Consider the following 15884-nt stretch of genomic DNA (forward strand, 5'->3'; position numbering starts at 1 on the left):
GTTATGGGGGAGGGTTGCTCTTTAGGGGGAGATGGTGTTAACCATTTCTTCCTCAGCCTCCTTATCATTATTTCGTATTTTTTCTGATATCCCCTTGGGACAGTCCATGGGTTAGATTGATTAAGTGTTTGAGTGTTTCTACTGAAAAGTCCAGGTTTCTTATTTATATAGCACTGATTTTGGCCAGAGGGAACCATGTTAATGTGATATAATGGGGAAAAAATATATGAGATTGTGGGGAGACATTGGAAATATTGATTTTTTTTTCAGAATACTTAAACTGTATCTTTATTATCTAGTTGCAGCTCCATGAAAGAGGACTGAAATTATACCAAACAATTTATACTCAGGTACGTTAAATGATTGCTGTCTAGAAGAGGAGGGAGGTGGAGAAATCATGAAACTGGGAGGGTGGCACGCTGGTGGTCAGAATTTGAAAACATAGAGCTTCAGCTGGCTAACAGTGGCAGTGTTGTGATGAATGTGCAGTTGTATCCAAAACATACATTCTAAGAAGAGAATGGGGAATATGTAATGAATAGCACTAGTGCATGTGAGGAGGACATTTGGGAGGATTTAGGTAGCTCAGTATGAATGCCAGAGTATACAAAGAGAAGTGTAGTGTTCAGAGTAAGGAGAGTGGTAGTCTTGTTGATCTCTGTTTGGTTGACTGAAATTGACTTCAAACCTGAAGTCAATTCAAGGCACCACACTTGAGAAACTGGAGTATTTCTGGAGGAGGATGACCAAGACCATGGGATCGTATGAAAAGATATCACATGATTGTTATAGCATTGGTAAGGAAAAGCACAATAAAATTATAGTATCATTAGGAGAAGCTGACCGAGTGCCTAACCAAAAGCCCTTACATTTATTCTTGTAGAATAATTGGATGTATCTAGAGACAAGAAATCTAAATCCACGCTCAGAGACCAGTTTTTGTTAGCCTATTGAGAGTGGTTTTAGCTTTTAGAGGAAGAGGATAATTAGCCAAACCCCTATGACTGATGTGTAAACCAAGTACGTTCTTTTACAAATGAAGTAGAATGAGTTCAGAATGGTTATGTTGGTGTGACCTATAGGAAAACTGTGTGGGAAACCAAATAATTAAAGGAAACTTGTAGAGTAAGGACTCAAAGGAAAAAGAGTTAGTCCGATGATTCAGATGTTTAGTGACATAAGACTGTGTCAGTTGGTTAGGCAAGCAATGCTGTGGACCTCAAGGGAGTGAGGATGGAATGATGGGGGAGGATTTGAGATATGAGGTAGAATTAGTTACTATAATGAGTTCACTTTGATTATCTTGAGTTTGAAGGGTTGATGGGATACTTGTGAGGAGAATTCCAGGTCTGGAACTCAGGAAAGATCAGAGCTGGAGGTGGATATTTGGAGCCATCAATATCTAGGGGTCATGGGGATACCCAGGGAGAGTAAGAAGATTGGAAGTGATGAGGATGGAGCCAGGGGTGAGGTGCAACGTTTAAGAAAGGAGCCCTAGAATGGAACTGAGGAGCAGCTTGATGGAGGAGGAGGAAGAATATATTCCAGAAAAGGCAAGAGGGCATTCTCATAGTCAGCAGTGTCAAATGCTGGTGAAAGGTCATTTAGGATAGCACTGAAATCTGGTCATGGGACTTAGCAACAAAGTGGTCACTAGTGAGTTTAAAGAGAGCAATTTCAGTGGAGTGCTGGGACTGGGGGAAGCCAGATCAGGGTCTTTTGAGGTGAGGCATTTAAAGTCTATTGACTATGACTATACTTTAAAGAAACTTGACTATGATAGGAAAGTGGGGTAGAAGTTGGTAGAAGGGGGCATAGGATTAAGGGTTGTTGTTGTTTTTTTTCCTGTATTTTAAAGACAGTTGCTAAGTATGTTTGTATGTTGAAGGGAGAGCTAGTGTTATGATAGAAGAGACAAAGGGGAATAAATGCTGGAGTAAGTTGCTTGAGGCAGAAAATCAGATTCATGAGCTGATTCATCCAACAAATGTTAGTGAGTACCTAAATGCTGGCTGTATAATGCCAAGCATGTTATAATAGATAGGACCCATGCCCTTCACATTGTCATAGGTAAGACAGGCAATTAACAAATAAGCAAACACAGTTATAGCATATGAGTGTTGCTGTGAGGTAAATCAATAGGATGCTATCATAGATTATCACAAAGAGGATCTATTTTGGAGGATGGTAAGGGATGGTCATGTGAGGAAGTGACGGGATCCATAGCAAAAGTAGAAGGATTAGGAACTAGAAAGGACCCTTTTCCCTCAGATATTGAGAAAACAAGGGGTGGGAGAATACAGGAATAAATGAATTTATAACTGGTGTGGAGTAGTTGAGTGGGTTTGTGCCTGAGAACCTTGATTTTTCTCAGATAAACAGGTCGCCTTATAGCTGGTAGTAGGATAGAATTCCTGAGGAAAAGGTTAAGAAAAGCTGCCTTGGGGCTTCCCTGGTGGCACAGTGGATAAGAATCTGCCTGCCAATGCAGAAGACACGGGTTCGAGCCTTGGTCCAGGAAGATCCCACATACCGTGGAGCAACTAAGGCTGTGTGCCACAACTACTGAGCCTGCACTCTAGAGCCCTTGAGCCACAACTACTGTTGTGAGCCGCAACAAGAGAAGCCACTGCAATGAGAAGCCCGTGCACTGCAACGAAGAGTAGCCCCTGCTCGCCACAGCTAGAGAAAGCCCACATGAAGCAACGAAGACCCAACACAGCCAAAAAAAAAAAAAAAGGCTCATTAGCCACCGTTCTGAAAAAAAGAAAAGCTGCCTTGGGAAATGGAATTGGAAAGCAGGAGTGTAAAAGATTTCAGAGTAGGACTAATAAGGTTTGAGATCATGAATCACCAATCCCCTAGAGAGTGTGGTCTTTGCCAGTGCTCTGCTGCCCTTGTGAAGACTAGAGAAAGTCTTATGTTTGTGGAGCAGCTGTAGCAGAAATCCTGAGGGGGTTGTGTATGATGATGCAGACAATGCTGTCAAGAGACTGAAGTGGCTTTGCAGACGCCGCCACGTCGGAACCTCCCGCGCTGCCCAACTATGGTCAACCCTACCGTGTTCTTTGACATTGCCGTCGATGGCGAGCCCTTGGGCCGCGTCTCCTTCGAGCTGTTTGCAGACAAAGTTCCAAAGACAGCAGAAAACTTCCGTGCTCTGAACACTGGGGAGAAAGGCTTTGGTTATAAATGTTCCTGCTTTCACACAATAATTCCGGGATTTATGTGCCAGGGTGGTGACTTCACACGCCATAATGGCACTGGTGGCGAGTCCACTTATGGGGAGAAATTTGATGATGAGAATTTCCTCCTGAAGCATACGGGCCCTGGCATCTTGTCCATGGCAAATGCTGGCCCCAACACAAACGGTTCCCAGTTTTTCATCTGCACTGCCAAGACTGAGTGGTTGGATGGCAAGCATGTGGTCTTTGGCAAGGTGAAAGAGGGCATGAATATTGTGGAAGCCATGGAGCGCTTTGGTTCCAGGAATGGCAAGACCAGCAAGAAGATCACCATTGCTGACTGTGGACAAATCTAGTAATAAATTTGACTTGTGTTTTATCTTAACCACCAGACCATTCCTTCTGTAGCTCAGGAGAGCACCCCTTCATCCCCATCTGCTCAAAATATACTGTAATCTTTGTGCTCTCATTGCACTTCTTTGGGTTCCATATTTTCCTTATTCCCCTCCAAGTTTAGCTGAATTGCAAAGTTAAGTTTATGGTTATGAAATAAAAACTAAACAACAACAAAAAGAGACTGAAGTAAGGACGGGTATAGAGCAAGGAAAAGGTGGTTTATTTGGAAAGAAAGGACAGAATTAAAGCAGTGGTTCTCAACCAAGGTGATTTTGCCCTCCAGGGCACATTTGGCAACGTCTGGAGGTATTTTTGACTATTTCAGTTGCTGGGGAGAGGAAGAGGGTGCAGTGCTACAACTACCTAGTGAGTAGAGGCCAGGGATGCTGCTAAATATCTTATATTGCACAGGACAGCCCCTCACAACGAAGAATTATCTAGTCCAAAATGTCAATAATAGCAAGGTTGAGAGACCCTGCTTAAACGGATAGGTAACTTAAGTGGGATGAAGAGCAGGTGTGATGGGTTAAGTCATGGCGATGGAAGAGCTGGTAGAGTAGCATATATGGTCAAAGCATGGAATATAAGATTTTAAAATTTCAGAAACCGTTTTCTGGGTGTTGTTGAAGTCTAGGGTGTAGCTATGACTGTGGGTGGAGTAGGGATATTCCATTTCAGACTAAAGTAAAAAAGGAAAATTTGGCCTCTTTTTGGCAGCTTAACGTTAAAATTGTACATTTATTTAGAGTGCTTGAATTTTCAGATGGACTGTCAGTCAGAAATTTGTGCTCTACTTTTACAGATAGGGAAAAAACTCATCTTTGGTGTTTGAGCCTGTCAGGGTAGCACTGTGGGCTCCCGGCAAGCTTTGCTATGATTGATGCTATTCTAGATGGCTTTTGTGCTATCTATCAATCTGTGGTTCTCCTTTCAGACATGGAGTGGGAGGGTACACAGTCAGAACACAGGCAGAGCAGCTGGCAGAGGCCAAGAATTCTTTGTTGGGCAAAGGTTCAAGAAGTTAAAATCACCCCATATGTGTTTTGATTGGTATCCTTATCCAGCCACCGTATCTTCATTTTGAAAATAGTTTGAACATCACCTGGGAGGACACAGAACTAACAGACTTTTGGAATCCTTGTTTGCAGGCTTGTAAATTGCTCTCTGATGACTATGAACAAGTGCGCAGTGCTGCAGTCCAGCTTATCTGGGTTGTCAGTCAGCTCTATCCTGAAAGGTCAGTGTGGGTGTAAGCCAGCTTTTGTTCATTGCTAAGCCATTTTTCTCTCCTCCCACCATGCAGAAAGCCCACCTCCAGAAAAGGAATGTTGGTTAGATTTTTGGAAGGCAGTATGGAATAGAGGAAGAGCATGGACCCTGAAAATCAGGATGCTTGGTCCTTGTTTTTCAGCTCTGCCTTGAACTTTCTGTGTATGCTGGGAAAGACACTTCGCCTCTCTGGGTCCCAACCTCCTCAACTATAGATGAAGAGATTGGATGGTCTTTCTCAAATGCTATCCACTCCACCTCTGCCCAACCCTTAAAAAAAGTCTTTAAAATGGTTTGGGGCACATTTTAGTAAATACAAATGCCAGCTAAAGATACCAGGTGAATTTGAGAATAGTGATCCCTTATGTAGTGTTTTCCTGGTTAAAAATATTTTCATAGGGAATTCCCTGGTGGTCCAGTGGTTAGGACTTGGTGCTTTCTCTGCTGAGGGCCTGGGTTCAATCCCTGGTCGGGGAACTATGATTGCACAAGCTGTGTGGTGTGGCCAAAAATAAAAATTTTTTTTTCACAGTAATTAAATAATTTATCTCACAGTGATTCTTTGAGGTGGAGAGACACGTATTATTTATTCTGTTTTATAGAACTCCTTTTATAGGAAAAAGAAGTGTTTTTTCCTCTTCATTAAACTACCTACTGAAATTGAAAAACAAGAATGAGTTAATAAAGCTATAGACACCACCCCCCATAGACACCACCCCCCACCCCCCGCAAAAAAAAGACTAGCTGGAAATTGTCTTTTCATTTAGGACCAGATTTGCAAGTATGTTTTATATTGGTTTATTCTGAGACTTGCTATATTGACCGCAATGCAATTATAAGAGAGAATAAACTTAAAGATAACTCTGTGGTAGCTGTTTTTGGTATCTCATAAATCTTTGAATCTTCAGTGTTAAATACTTTTTACTCAAGACACAAATTTGCATTGCAACTAAAAATAAACAAATCCCAGACTGATTTGGTTACTCTGAAATGTATTTCATCATTATAGGATTTGAATTATTCAGTTATCATTTCTATTTGTGCTGATTTTCATTGGTCATTCTCAGTTTATTGAACCTGCAATTTTAGGCTCATGTTTTGTCACTTGTGGTTTCTTTTCTTTTAATTTAGCATTGTCCCAATCCCTTCTTCTAATGAAGAAATTCGCTTAGTTGATGATGCGTTTGGAAAAATTTGTCACATGGTCAGTGATGGCTCCTGGGTGGTTCGAGTTCAAGCTTCAAAGCTATTGGTAAGTTACATCTTCTTTAATGAGCATATTACCTGTTACACTTGTAAAACATTTTGAGAAACTAGATAGAGACAGGTGTAATGCGCTTTTATAAACCTTAGTATTTCTTAAAATAGAAAGAAGTTGTTCACTTTCTCATAGAGAAGTAGTCTTTAAGAACTAGAAAGAATTTTAAAGATAATCCTATTTAATCTTGTTAGCATATTAGACAACCAAAGTCTAGAGAAAAAGGAACATAATAATAAAAATAATTGTTACCGTTACTAAGCACCTGGTATGGCCTAGATACTTTGCTATGAGGCCACTTAATTATCTCATTTATTCTTTTTTTTTATTGGAGTATAATTGCTTTATTATCCCATTTATTCTTACAGTAACCCAGCAAGGTAGGTGCTATTATTCCCACTTCCCAGGTGAGAAAGCTGAGGCTCTGAGAATTTAAGTAAATTATTCAGTTTATACAGATAGGAAGTTGTAGAATGAGATTCAGATGCTAATCTGACTTTTAGCCTCATTCTTTCCTACTGTTTTGCCTTTGGGGACTCTAGTATATTTGTAAGAACATTTTTTTTTTTTTTTCCTGTATGTGGGCCTCTCACTGCTGTGGCCTCTCCCGTTGCGGAGCACAGGCTCCAGACGCACAGGCTCAGCGGCCATGGCTCACGGGCCCAGCCGCTCCGCGGCATGTGGGATCTTCCCGGACTGGGGCACAAACCCGTGTCCCCTGCGTTGGCAGGCGGACTCTCAACCACTGCGCCACCAGGGAAGCCCCCATAAGAAAAATTTTAACTTTTCAGAGATAGAACTGTCTTATAGAAGAAGGAGGGTTGGCGTAATGCTCAGCCTTATTTTATACCTGTGTTGTCTTGGACATGTCACTTTATCTTAGTCTCATTTCCTCATCTGTTAAGTGGCTTATAATATCTCTCATGTTTACATCACAGGGTTGTCATGACACTCAAATGAGATCCTGTCTGTGAATATGTGTATAAATTGTGAAGTACTACACTATGCAAGATGGTGGGGTTGTTATAATATATAAATATATATGTAGCTATCTATAAAAATTTGTATTAATATCACAGCAAGGATATCTGAAATTCTTTTTGATAACTTCTCTTTTGAGGGCCCCCAACTATGCCAGTCTTAGTAAGATTGTTGGCAAAAAAGTTTGGACTTGATTGTACTGGACACAGATCCTGTGATACCCCTAGTCCTTTGACCAGTATTTTGGGGGTAACTGCTGAAACCTATGTGAAGCACTTTCATGGAAAAATAAGGAACTTGGATGATTTCAGTATTTCCTGCTTACAGATTATATTTCTTGTCCATAATAAAATATAGAGTTAAACAAGCCAGCTGTTAGTGATTTTATTTTTGAATTCACATTTTAAAGCCTTGTTTTGATTTGTGGATATTTTAAAGTTCAGAACAATCCAATCATTCATCAGATTCCTTCATTCAGCGTGTACTGAGCATCTACAGTGTGCTGTGTGTGTGTGAGGGGATGTTTTAGAGGAATAATTCAATGATATGTTGTCATCTGAGTAGGCAGTTAGAAAAGTAATCCTTAAAGCAGAGTCATTCAAATTTTTTTTTTTTTGCGGTACGTGGGCCTCTCACTGTTGTGGCCTCTCCCGTCACGGAGCACAGGCTCCGGACGCGCAGGCTCAGTGGCCATGGCTCACGGGCCGTGGCATGTGGGATCGTCCCAGACCGGAGCACGAACCCGTGTCCCCTGCATCGGCAGGCGGACTCTCAACCACTGCACCACCAGGGAAGCCCCAAATTTTTTAGTTTTGTACCCCATAGAATCTAAAATTCATTTATGTAAAGCTGTATGAATAATGAATCACAGTGGTGAATTGAAAAGATTTTCACTTAGATGACTATAATTTGACTCAAGTGCTTTATGTTATTTAAGTGATTTCAAATCCAAACAACTCTAAATTACACAAGTATGATTATACTTCAAAAGTAATTAATAATCTAATTTTGCTAATAATAATAATTGTTACTATTTATAGAGTTCCTAGCCCACTAAGCTAGGCACTTTTAGTCATACGTGCATACACATGCACATACACCCATTTCCTCATATACAGGCACACGTAAATATATGCCTGTACATACACTTATATACATACTCACTTTTTGTTTATAATTATTTTAAACTCCTTGAGGTAGATATTATATTATTTATTTTATAAATAATAAAACTAAGGTTTAGAAAAGTATAATTTGTCCAAGGCCACATAGATAGTAAATGATACTTCATGCTCTAAAGCCCATGTAGAATTCCTTCCTAGTGCGGGTCCAGTTATATATTGGGAGCTGCAGTTATGCAGCTAAGGCCCTGCTGGTTTACTAGTTCCTCTGTGAAAGCTAAGAGGTAAACTCCCCTGCTCCAATACTTGAGTAGACAAATCCGTGATCAGGTAAACCATATATGGTCTTTAGACTACATATTCATCAATTCAGCAAACTCTGAGCATAATCTGTGCCTTCAAAAGAGTGGATAGGGCTTCCCTGGTGGCGCAGTGGTTGAGAGTCCACCTGCTGATGCAGGGGACGCGGGTTCGTGCCCCGGTCCGGGAAGATCCCACATGCCGTGGAGCGGCTGGGCCCGTGAGCCATGGCTGCTGAGCCTGTGCGTCTGGAGCCTGTGCTCTGCAACGGGAGAGGCCACAGCAGTGAGAGGCCCACCTACTGCAAAAACAAAAAAACCAAAAAAACAGAAAAACTATTCTTTGGGCTTCCCTTGTGGCGCAGTGGTTGAGAGTCTGCCTTCCGATGCAGGGGACACGGCTTTGTGCCCTGGTCCGGGAGGATCCCACATGCCGCGGAGCAGCTGGGCCCGTGAGCCATGGCCGCTGAGCCTGTGCGTCCAGAGCCTGTGCTCCGCAACGGGAGAGGCCACAGCAGTGAGAGGCCCACATACAGGAAAAAAAAAAAAAAAAGTGGATAGTCAGGTAGGTTGACATAGGCAATCAGTCAATTACAATACTGGTACTCCTAGTAAAGAGCACCTAACACATGCACAGAAGGCTTCTTGGACGAGGTGTTTCTCAGTTGACTTTGAATGATGAGTATGGGTTAGCTAGGTAAAGAAGTAGAGAAGGAGAAAATATGAGCAGAGATACATGAGTACACTATCATGCATGCTAATATCATACTAAACTACAATATCACGTTAAACTACAAGCAGTTTAGTACTTCTTGGTGTGGGGGATAATGTTTGATTTGATGATGTGTGACAAGATTAAGCTTGGGAGGAACGTAGAAGCCAGGTTTTCAAGAACTTAGCTGAAATGATAAGGCTGTAGACTTAAGGCCATCTTGTACAGAAAGAATAGAGTCCATTCTTCTTGGCTTATAGCAGGATGAAAAATTTCAGATATGGGATGTATCAGAAAATTCAAAACCATGTAAAGGTTTGGTTTTCAGTTATCTGTAACTTCCCTGATGGAGCAAAGAAACTTGATTTTCAAGAATATAGCTCCATGGGACTATTTAGAATACAGTCACTACTTTGAAATTAATTATGGTAATTGGCATCCTATCTAGAATAGGGTCCTTAGTTTAATGATTTCTTTTTAAGATGTTAAATAATTTAAACCTTATTAGTAAGGCTCCGGAAGTCTTTGACCTTAAAAATTATAACATTTTCAGACAGTTAGATTGTAGACTGTAGGTTTTTATGTTTGTAACTCTGCCCAGGGCTAGTCTTTCCCAGGGCAAATGTAGCTGTCCTAGTCAGTGGCAGTTTTATGTCTCACATAGTAGTCCATCTTTTTTTTTTTTTTTTTTTTTTGGTCTGCTCTTTTTCATCACCTAATGAATAGAGGCTAGGAGCTTAAAATTGAAATAGGCAAACAGTGCATAGACTTATGTTATTATACTAGTTGAGCAGTTTTTGTTCTGAGAGCAGGTTTGACGCACTTGTTTGTTAAATATCAGTTTTCTTAGTGTTATAGATTGTTAAGTAGGGGTATTAGTACAGTTGGAGAGCTTTTACCTGAATATATGTGTCTTGGTCAAAGTATACAGGAATGTAGATGTTTTTCTGATTGGTGAGATGCACTTTATGATGAACTCATTATCTTTTAGGTCCAGATTTCCTCCTTCTGTGCTTTCATAAATGGTGCCATCATTTACCTAGAGGCATTTGAGAATTCTTTCTCTGTGTCTCGTATCCACTGAGTCATCAACTCTTATCAGTACTACCTTCTCGACATACCTTGAATCTATCCCTTCTCTATTTCCACTGTGCTTGTAACAGTTCAGGTTTTACTATTTTTCAAGTGGATTATGCTGTAAGGTTCTTGCTATTTGTGGATTTAAAATGGAAAGCTTCAGCTATTCTTACATAACACTGGAAACTTGTTACAAATAATGATGTGCAATTTTTTGAGGCTAGGATTTGAATAGTACCCCCTCTTTGCTACTGTGTTGGGAGAGAGCTCAGTTGAAGGCTTTGGAGGAGGACGTTGAGACTGTGGGTTCCAGTAACTTACTGTGAAGTCATTAAAACTTTCATTCTTTGTAGAAAAACAAAGTGCCTGTTAAAAAGCCAACTGTTGGGGACTTCCCTGGCAGTCCAGTGGTTAAGACACTGCACTTCTAATACAGGGGACACGGGTTCAGTCCCTGGTTGGGGAACTAAGAGCCACGTGGCTCATGGTGTGGCCAAAGAAAAGACAACTATTAATGTTGGTGGTAAGACTAAAGAGAAAGTGAGGAGTTCTTAAAAATGTATAGTTTTTATTCATAAAATTGATGTTTTGCATTAAAAAAATGAATGTTAGATTTGGTATTGGCTTAGACCTATGTAACAAACTATATACCATGTAGAGATAAGAAAAAGTGGTTTTGAAACTACTTAAGGTGAACAGTACAATTGCCCTTCTAGAATTGTAGGAAAGGTGTTAACTTGGGTAAGAGTACTCCCAAAGAACATGTAACTTGATATGGAAAATGTGATTGGAGAAAAAGTCTGAGCCTGTATAAACATTTCCATATTTATTAACTTGGGAATTAGAGAAGATTTCCAATATATTCCTTAAGAATGTCTAGGACCTGCTTTAAATAGCCTCCTAACTTGTGTCTCTGCTTTGTTTTGGGTTCCTTCTGGTCCATTAGCCTCATTGCTGCCAAGATGATGTTTATGAGTATAAATCTGATTATGTTTCTCTCTTATTTGAAATGAGCAAGTTACTGAATCTCTCAGCCTCAATTTCTCGTAAAAAATAAATAAATAAAAAGTGAGGATAATGCTCATTCTTCATGGGATTATTGGGAGGGATACATTTTTAAAATGCAAGTCTTTGTACATTACTGAGCTCATTAAATATTTAATAGAAATTATCTATAGAGTTATTATTCATAAGGCAAACTCCTTACCATAGCAAACAAAGACCTTTATGACCTGCTTTCTACCAACATGTCTTGCCTCGTTCGGTACCCCCGTCCTATGTTCTATTCATAGAACCACTTGATGTTTCCCACATGACATTTTCTTTATGCATTTAATTGTGATTTCCAGTTCCCCAGATATACCTCTCTCTGCCTCCACCCCATACTGCTTTTCTTTAAGTTCCCATAGCACCCTTTATAAATGTATATTATAAAATTTCATACCATAATGCAGTAATCTCTTTACTTGTCAATTTCCCTCACTAGTGTGTGATTGTTGAGTGTAGAGTTGATGTCTTTTTATTTTTGTGTACCTGTTCCTGGTAACTCTAGGCATATAATGGAACGGTTGCTAAGTATACATTTGTTTAATGAATGAATGGACAAATGAATGGAAAGGATGGAATGAAAAGGGATGGAGAGGCAGTGGAGAGTAGTAGTTAAGGCAAAGGATTCTGGAGCCTGGGTTTATAGCCCAGCTCTGTAATTTACACTGTTTGTGACCTTGAATGAATTACTTCATCTTTTTGTGCCTTCTTTCCCTCTTATATAAAACGTGACTAATATTAGTATTTACTTCATAGGGTTGTAGTGAGTATTAAATGCATTAATATATGTATAAAGCACTTAGAGCAGTGCATGACACCTAGTAGCTCTGTATAGGTGCTAGCTGCTGCTGCTAGTGATTTTATTATTTTCCTGATGATTCAAAACCCATAGGGATCTTTACTATCAAGAATAATGTTATCCAAATATCGTATATTAATGCACATATGTGGAACCTAGAAAAATGGTACAGATGAACCGGTTTGCAGGGCAGAAATTGAGACACAGATGTAGAGAACAAATGTATGGACACCAAGGGGAGAAAGTGGGGGTGGTGGGGGTGTGATGAATTGGGCGATTGGGATTGACATGTATTCACTGATGTGTATAAAACTGATGACTAATAAGAACCTGCTGTATAAAAAAAAATTAGAATTAAAAAGAATAATGTTATCTTTATGCATTTAAGTTGGCGGCAAACTTTGAATTTGAAGATATTGTTCAGATCTTAAAAGTTGTTTAATTGCTCTGGATTCTTCCTTTTTATAGGGCTCTATGGAGCAAGTCAGTTCTCATTTCTTGGAACAGACGCTTGACAAGAAGCTGATGTCAGATCTGAGGGTAACTTGAATTCTTTGTTGTTTAAACTGGGTTTCTGAAACCAAAATCAGTGTAGCTATATGCCACGTTGTGTTGATTTAATTTTACAGCCTATGAATTTGTTAATTAGGATGACTAGATTACATTTTAATTTAAAATCTTAGTAAATTGAACCAAATTACAAGTTACTTTTACAATTGTAAAAGTACTTGTACAATTACAAGAGGCAAGATTCACTTTCTATTTGTTAGAAACTACAAAGGTCTGGTCTTATTTTGTGACTCCTTTCAACAGCAGTTCTCATGGAAGAGTGAGTAAATCCTTTCTCTGAACAGTAACAGAATGCCCTTAAGCTTTGACTGCGGTAGTTCTCTGACATAGTTGTCAAGAACAAATATGAGTCTGAGAATATGATAGGAGCATTCATTGTCAGTATCTTTATTTTTTATTTTTATTTTATATTTTTTTGCGGTACGCGGGCCTCTCACTGTTGCGGCCTCTCCCGTTGTGGAGCACAGGCTCCGGATGCGCAGGCTCAGTGGCCATGGCTCACGGGCCCAGCCGCTCCGCGGCATGTGGCACGAACCCGTGTCCCCTGCATCGGCAGGCGGACTCTCAACCACTGCGCCACCAGGGAAGCCCCTGTAGTCTACTTTTTATATTTACCACTACCTCATATGCTTTTTTTTTTTCATATTAACTTCATACTTACCATTTTTACTGATAGCATAATATTCTGTCAAGTAGATGTGCCATCATTTTTTTAGCCCTTTATTATACATTTACAGTTTCTCCTTAATTTTTCCACCATTATAAATCACATATAGAGAATCACCTTCATGGATATTAGATCTTTTCTTGTTTTGATTTATTCCATAAGATGAATTCTTGGGAATGGTTGGGGAGTTAATATCTGTGCTTCATGAAACATTGCCACATGGCTTTCTTGAAGGACATTCCCTTCATTTGAGGTCAGTGATTGCTTAAGTGTTCTTTGTGTATACTGGGGTGGAAGTGCAAAGAAGGACACGCTCATGGTGAATGGTGAGGGATGGGTAATGCAAAGGTTTCTAAGACACTTCGCAAGGTACAAACTTTACTTCTGCGTCTGACCCACATCCTTGTAGGCTCAGGTGCTATATTTCATCAGTGCCTTTGAGATGATCAGCCATGAGGATGTGGGCTCACACCAGGAAGGTTCACAGAGGCTGATATCTATGCCAGTTTATTCATTTATGAAGGTAACTGTAACTGTCAAGTAGACTCAATATTTACTTTAGCTGACTAGTATATTCCCCCTTAGGCAATCTGTGAAGAAAGTAAATTTACTAGACACTTGCTTGGTGAGCATAGTGTTGTCAAATAGAGGCTTACTTCTATGGGATGAAAAAAATTATTTTCTAGGGCCAGTGTATTGTCTACCCAGGATGGTGCTTGGAAGGACACTGCCATTATTTACCTCTCTGGTTCTCCCTTTCCTGTGTTGCCATGGCAAACATAACCACCTGTTCAGTCAACATTCTTGTGCTATCTTTAATGAAGTTACTATCTTTAATAAGGTTACTATCAGCTATTGATGACCTGAGAACCTTGGTCTTAACTTCAAGTTGAATTTGCATTTCTCTGCTCTGATCTATTGAGTATTTTTTTTTTAAATGTAACTCTCAGAGAGTAATCTTATTTCCTACTTTCTCATGTTCTTGGGGTGCAACTTAGTTCTCACAAATCTCTATCAAGTGGTAATTGTTGTCTTCTATAGAGGAAACGCACTGCACATGAACGTGCCAAGGAACTTTACACTTCAGGAGAGTTTTCCAGCGGCAGGAAGTGGGGAGATGATGCTCCCAAGGAAGAAGTAGATACAGGGGCTGTGAACTTGATCGAGTCAGGAGCTTGTGGAGCCTTTGTTCATGGATTGGAAGATGAAATGTATGGTAAGAATGACTTCATAAAAATAACAGTGCCCATTTACTGAGTGGCTGCTATGTATCTGGTATTGTACTGAGTGATATATACAGGTTGTCTCACTTAATCTTTATAGTCACTCAGTGAAGTATCTACTATTATTTTAATTTTATAAACAGAGGAGGTTGAGGTTCACGTGGTATGGATCAGTGGTTAAGAGCATGGACTTTGGGTTCAGTCCATTTAGGTTCAAATTCTAGCATTTTTGTAAAACAAGGTTAATAGCAAATGTTTCTGAATTGTTATAATGAAATGACATTACATATACATGACATGATACATAACCCAGTTATAGTAAGCACTTAATAAATGGTAGTAAAAATTGATATTTATACTGATAACAATTGTACTTTCTTATTAGTTGCTCAGCTAGTAAGAGACAGAAGCAAGATTTAAACCCAGGTTAGTCTGACTAACTAATGACTAATCAAGCCTTTATTTTGCCTTCATTTTTGAAAGATAGTTTCACTGGGAATCAAATTCTAGATTAATAGTGGTTTATTTGTTTATTTTTTTGTCCTTTAAACATCTTGTTCCACAGTTTTTCAGTTTGCATTTTTCTGTTGAGAACTCTGCTGTCATTTTAAATCTTTGTTCTTCCGTACATAATGTATCTTTTTTTCTCTAGCTACTTTTAAGCTTTTCTCTTTATCACTGGTTTTAAACGATCTAATTATAATATGCCTTGGTATAATTTTCTTCATGTTTCTTATACTTGGAGTTTGTTGAGCTTCTTGGATCTATGGGTTTGTGGTTTTTATTTGGAAAATCTTTGACTGTTATTTCTTTAAATATTTTTCTGGCCCCATGCTCCTTTGGGGACTCCCAATTACATATATATTAGGCTACTGAGGTTGTCCTGCAGCTCACAGATGCTCTATTCTTTTTTTTCCATGTAACCTTTTTTTCCTATTTGTTTCATTTTGGATAATGTTTATTGCTTTGTCTTGGAGTTCACTAATCTTTTCTTCTGCAGTGTCTAATCTGCTGTTAATTCCATCCAGTATATTTTTCATCTCAGACATTGTAGTTTTCATCCCTAGAAGTTTGATGAGAATTTGCATTTGTTTAGTATCTTCTGTATCGCTACTTAATACGCTTAATCTTTTCTCTAGCTTTGTCAACAGAGAATGTATTTACAGTAACTATCCTGATGTCCTTATCTCCTAGCTCTGTTATTTCTGTGATTTCTGGGTTGGTTTTGATTGATTGATTTTTCTCCTCATTATGGATTATATTTTCCCGCTTCTATGCAT

The 15884-nt window shown here is 39.4% G+C and overlaps 1 protein-coding gene and 1 pseudogene across 1 annotated transcript in view; both read left to right on the top strand.

Annotated features, from left to right (window-relative positions):
* The window catches only part of INTS4 (integrator complex subunit 4), a 112023-nt gene that overhangs the window by 45299 nt on the left and 50840 nt on the right, over positions 1–15884 (top strand). Inside the window, exons 6-10 of the mRNA XM_029207841.1 lie at positions 300–350; positions 4730–4818; positions 5982–6102; positions 12613–12684; positions 14423–14597. Coding sequence (XP_029063674.1) covers positions 300–350; positions 4730–4818; positions 5982–6102; positions 12613–12684; positions 14423–14597 — 508 coding nt within the window. The remainder of the gene's footprint in view (positions 1–299; positions 351–4729; positions 4819–5981; positions 6103–12612; positions 12685–14422; positions 14598–15884) is intronic.
* LOC114886807 lies at positions 2053–3670 on the top strand (annotated as a pseudogene).

Source organism: Monodon monoceros, unplaced genomic scaffold (assembly GCF_005190385.1).
Source record: "Monodon monoceros isolate NGI ecotype Baffin Bay Population unplaced genomic scaffold, NGI_Narwhal_1 Super_Scaffold_7, whole genome shotgun sequence".
NCBI lineage: Eukaryota > Metazoa > Chordata > Mammalia > Artiodactyla > Monodontidae > Monodon > Monodon monoceros.